This window comes from Bidens hawaiensis, unplaced genomic scaffold, assembly GCF_021521415.1.
Source record: "Bidens hawaiensis isolate Kalapana, Puna unplaced genomic scaffold, B.hawaiensis_p1.1 tig00045915_1, whole genome shotgun sequence".
Classification (NCBI taxonomy): domain Eukaryota; kingdom Viridiplantae; phylum Streptophyta; class Magnoliopsida; order Asterales; family Asteraceae; genus Bidens; species Bidens hawaiensis.
Window position 1 is genome coordinate 12,064 of NW_027498159.1, and position 5,830 is coordinate 17,893.

Below are 5,830 nucleotides of genomic sequence, written 5' to 3' on the forward strand. Positions count from 1 at the left end.
TTCAAACAACTATGCAAGTTTACTTATTAAACATGTTCACCGAGTCGCAAGTTTATTCTTAAAACCCTAATTTTAAACCTGTTTGGTGGATTACCGGATTTGTAGTTATTATGACGTAGTTTAATAGCTTTTAGTGAATATAATGGTGATTTTGTACAATATTTAAGTAGAATGTTATCCACCTGTAGTTTGTTTTTTTGGAGTTTGATTTCTTGCAAGATTAGTGCTGATTATTGAGTTGTTTTGTATGAGTTAACTTTTGAACCTAAAAATAATTTAGTTACAGTTTTTTTGCTTCTAAAATATTGGGAACGATTATATGTTGGCGGGTGCGTAAACCGCCATTGGGAGACATACGAATAGTAAAATAAGAAAATGAGCTGGTAGTTGCTTTTAGGATATGTAGAATAGAGTTTTATCTCTATTTTTCCGTTAAATGAATGCTTCAAAGTTCAAACAATGATGAAAGCTTCGTTATTAAACTTGTTTACTGAGTGGTGAGTTCTATCGAGTGATTGAAAACAATACAATGATTCATATATGTGAAGATGTTATTAGAAAGTTTTATATGTGAATCTAAAGTTCGGTGAACATTTTAAGGAATTAGTATTAACTAGTTTCTCAAAAGCTGGAGTTTGTTGTTGCAGCTTCTGAGAATGATGATAACTGAAGAGTGATGCCATTTTATCTAGGCTTTTATTAATATTGAATTTTATGATTCAGTGACATTGTGAATCTGACAATTAGTTGTGTGCGGTTGTGAATAAGTTGGAACTTGGAAACTAGATTAGTTTTATTGCATTGGTTGGTTATCAATTTTATGTGTCGTGTGGCTTCTTTATGATTCGTGTTTTCACGTTTTCATATCTTAGTATCATATTAGACATTTTGGTTTGAAAGATATCAGACATTTATATCTTTAATTCCAACGAATATTTTTTAGTAATACCCATGAAGAGATTGCATAATAAAACAGTTAGGAAACAGGTCAAACTGGCCACTTCAAAGAGTAATTTTGATTCACTACATTTTCTAAATAATATAATTCGGAAATATATATTATTCTTGGAATAAAGACAGAATTACAAATTTTGTCCTTTAAAATAAGACGAATTACGGTTCGTGTCCTTTTCTAAGTTTCCTTGCAGGCGGTGTACTTTAAACTTTTTTTTCCTACAACTTTTGTCCTTTACGCTAACTGGGTTAGAAAAAGTCAGTTAAATACCCTCACGTGAGACGCATGTGAGGGCATTTTTGTCTTTTCGCCTGTACCTGCAAAAAGTTTATCACCACTCCCATACCTCCGGTTTCCGGCACCTGAACCACCACCTCCGTTTCCGGCCACCTGAACCATCACCTCCGAAATTCCGGCCACCTGAACCACCACCTTCTTTTTGGCCACCTGAACCATCACCTCCGAAATTTCGGCCACCTGAACCACCACCTCCGAAATTCCGGCCACCTGAACCACCACCTCCGTAACCCTACCGTTTAAGACTTCCATCAAAATCCTAGCCGTAACCCTAGCGTAACTAGCCGTAGCCATCGCCCACCCAAATTCGTAACCCTAGTCACCGCATCATAACCCCCTCCAGCCACCCACCACATTAAATCCACCCAAATACACCACCACTACCGTAACCCACAGCCGTCGCCACCACACTCCGCCAACACCACCATCCTCGCCACAGAGCTCCTCCAACCATCCTCGGGTTAGTAATTAAAGGGGTTTTTTTGTGGTGGTGTGGTGCTGCGTCGGTGGTGCGATGGTAATGGTGTGGTGGTGGTGGTTTAGAACTAAAAAGAAGAAAGTGAGGGGTGAGGGTGAAGGTGCAGACAGAAAGAAACTGAAAATGTTTTTTTTTTGTTTTTGTTTTAAGTTAATTATATTATATATATATCTTCTTTTCTTTTTTATTTAATTTAAAGATACATTAGAATTACAATTATGCCCATCATATGTCTGGCACATGTCATACTTAACTGACTTTTTCTAACCCAGTTAGCGTAAAGGACAAAACTTGTAGGAAAAAAAAGTTTAAAGTACACCGCCTGCAAGGAAACTTAGAAAAGGACACGAACCGTAATTCGTCTTATTTTAAAGGACAAAATTTGTAATTCTGTCTGGAATAAATGATATTTGTAATTACAGATAAGATGCCATACAATCTTTAGGGACAATTTCATTCATCTCTATTTAGGTTTTTGGACTTTGTTTTCTTGCAAGATTGGTCTTGATTCTTAATGTCTGGTGTATGAATTAATTTCTGAACCTAAAAGTAATCCAGTCAGGCAGTCACCACGACATTGCTAGTTAAGATGAATTTAACAATGACATTTGGGGTCTTTTTGCTTCTAAAATGCTGCTTGAAAGTCATGTATACCTGCAGTCTGCAGATTATACCAACAATAACATAATAAAATTACCTGGTAGTTATTTTTTGGGACATGCTGAATACAGTTTTATCTCTTACCTTTCTGGTAAAAGAATGCTGTAAAGTTCAAACAACTATGCATATGTGAAGATGTTATTGCAAAACTTTATAAACTTTTAACACATTCTGTTTTTATAAAATCTTAAACAGATGTCGAGAAGGTATGACAGCCGAACAACAATATTCTCCCCGGAAGGCCGACTCTACCAAGTCGAATACGCGATGGAAGCAATCGGCAACGCAGGGTCCGCGATCGGGATCCTCTCAAAAGACGGTGTGGTTCTAGTTGGCGAGAAAAAAGTAACATCAAAACTCCTCCAAACCTCAACCTCTACCGAAAAAATGTACAAAATCGACGACCATGTGGCGTGTGCGGTAGCCGGGATAATGTCGGACGCCAACATACTAATCAACACGGCCCGTGTTCAGGCCCAACGTTACACGTTTTCGTACCAAGAGCCGATGCCGGTTGAACAACTGGTCCAATCACTTTGTGACACCAAACAAGGCTACACACAATTCGGTGGGCTGCGACCATTTGGGGTCTCGTTTTTGTTTGCGGGGTGGGATAAGAATTACGGGTTTCAGCTTTATATGAGTGACCCGAGTGGGAACTACGGTGGGTGGAAGGCTGCAGCGGTTGGGGCTAATAACCAAGCAGCGCAGTCGATGTTGAAGCAGGACTATAAGGATGATATTAGTCGGGAAGAGGCGGTCCAGCTGGCACTTAAGGTGCTTAGTAAGACAATGGATAGTACTAGTTTGAGTTCTGATAAGCTTGAGTTGGCTGAGATTTTTTTGTCAACTTCTGGGAAAGTTAAGTATGAGGTTTGTTCGCCTGATGCTTTGAGTAAAATGCTGGTGAAGTACGGTGTGACTCAGCCAGCTGCAGAAGCCTAAGGTTTGATTCTAGTTTATGATTTGCAGATGATGATGGACTTGTTTTCGATAATGGTTTTAATTTGTATGTTTGGATCTTGGTTTTGTTGTGTTGGTGGTAAAGACATGATTTAAGTTTTTTGTTTGATGTTTGAGAGGTGTAGGCTTTATAAGCTGTTGAAATTAGAGGTGCACAAATCGGGTTCAACTGGAAAACCCGAACCGGTTCGAAACCGGTTTTTTCACACCGGGTTGTAAAATGGCACCGGTTCCAATCAAGAACCGGTTCGGTTCCCGACCCGAACCGATGCCCAGATATGCTAACTTTTAAGAACCGGGTAGGGTATGAACCGGAACCGGTTTTTACGTAAAAACCGGTTCCACCGGTTTTTTTTGAAATTTAAATATCATAGCCGTTAGGAACCGGTTCCAACGGCTATATAGCCGTTTTTGACCGTTGGAACCAGTTTTTTAACTATAAATAGGTTATTTTTTTTACTCTAAATAGCAAGGTTTGTTTGTGTACTTGTTAAACCACTTCCAAAACTATAAAACACACTCCAAACCACAATTAACCTTAAACCGACAACAAATGGCAACTAATGATGACGTTGTTATGGTGATCGAAACAACAAGATGCCCCGATGTTTGGGTTCATTATGATTTGTGTCTCATGACCGACTCACATGAGTTGACACGTTGCAAATATTGCTCGAAGTTTCTTAAAGCAGGGTCCAACTCGACATTACGAAAACATACGAATAAGTATTGTCGAGAAAAAAGAAGTTAGGATGCTAAAAAAACGGAAGTGGGAGAGTCGTCCGGCTCTACAACCCAAAAATAAGTATTCCCGGATTAAAACGACGGACTTTGTTTTTTTTGTTTTAGTTGTTATGTTTAGTATCGTTTATGTTTTAATAATGTTTGTAATAGTTATTTTTTTAAATAAATAAAATATTCGTCGTTATTAAAAAAGTAACAAAAATTAATCATGAGTAACAAAAGTAATTATAATAAAACAAATCAAAACTAAATATTAGTTGAACAAGTTACAAATAATTTTACCAAAACAAATAATTACAACTCTTCTTCGTCTTCATTCTCGTCTTCACCATCGTCTTCGTTATCGGAAGAAACCCCGTCCTCCGCCTCCTCATCATGAATATGACGCTCTATTGGTATTTCGTCTTCAAAGTTCGCATTGTGTTGTACACGATCCACCGCATCCAAATGGTCCTTTAGGTAAATGCAAACCTCTAGAGACTCAGGAGTTAGTTTTGTTCTTCGCATAGATAACACCCTCCCACTAAGAGAAAAAACCGATTCGGAAGCAACCGTTGAGGCTTGTACGACAAGCAAATCACGAGCCATGGCGGATAGAATGGGAAATTCGTTTTGTTTACCTTTCCACCAAGCCAACAAATCAATATTGCGAATTTCGTCGACCGTTGTGCCCTCAACATAGTTTGCTCCACTATATCGACCAAGTTCGCTACTTGGTGTGTTTCCTCTTTGCCTCTTAGATGCCGATTCACGAATCCCATTCATCAAGTTTATAAGTGGGTCATTGCACGGCCTACTAGTTGTTGTTTTTTTCACAAAAGACGATCTCGTGCTTGGACCATACATTTGAAAATAATGGTCATAAAGGTCTTGAAGGTTTTTGTTGAACTTATCCTTCGCTTCCGTCGACAACTTCGGGTCAATCTCGTGCATACCTAAGTTGTCGAATATTTCTTCAATCGTTGTTTCAACCCCATTAACATTCCAATAGGGGTTTAATGCGGCGGCACAAGTAAAGACCGGCGGTATGTTTTCAAAATATTTTATGAACTTTTCTTTCATCACCGCAACAATATTTTCGAAGAGTTTGTTCTTCTCCGCAAAGCTTTTAAAAACACAAGACATATAGTACAATTCTTGCAAAACCCAACAACTAGTAGGGTAATAGACTCCCGATAATTTTGTTGTTGACTTTTTGAACACGTCAAGATACTCCAACAAATAACCGACTTGGACCCAAACACTTTCCGAAAACATATCGGCCTCGCGTTCTTCAACAAGATTGTTATGAAAAGCTTGTAAAGTTTGGCGTTGGGCAAAAGCACACTTTAACATATGACAAGTTGAGTTCCAACGGGTTGGAACGTCCCAATTCGGCCCCAAATATTTTCTTTCAACCGACTTGCAATAGTTCTTATATTCAAGATGTCTTCTTTTACCACTTTTGAAGACATCTTGTAACATAAGTCTAAAGTATTTTAAATCATCACAAATGTTTTCATTGTCAAGACCTATTTGAACAACCAAGTTGATGATATGTGCAACACATCGGACATGAAAAAAATCCCCGAAACAAGGTGGTGAATATTTAATGATAAATTTTTCAGCCGCATTAGTATTGTTTGAAGCGTTGTCAAACGAAATCGAAAATATTTTATTTCTCAAGTTGTAAGTCGTTATAACTTCATCAAGTAATTCAAACAATTTTTCGGCGGTATGTGGGAACGGGAAGT

The 5,830-nt window shown here is 38.2% G+C and overlaps 1 protein-coding gene across 1 annotated transcript; it reads left to right on the plus strand.

Annotated features, from left to right (window-relative positions):
• Window positions 1-2,570: 2,570 nt before the first annotated feature.
• LOC143595941 (proteasome subunit alpha type-4-like) lies at window positions 2,571-3,469 on the plus strand. The gene has a single exon (XM_077074833.1). It carries the CDS (start codon window positions 2,586-2,588, stop codon window positions 3,333-3,335), a length of 750 nt encoding a protein of 249 aa, XP_076930948.1. The 5' UTR covers window positions 2,571-2,585; the 3' UTR covers window positions 3,336-3,469.
• The last annotated feature ends 2,361 nt before the right edge of the window (window positions 3,470-5,830 follow it).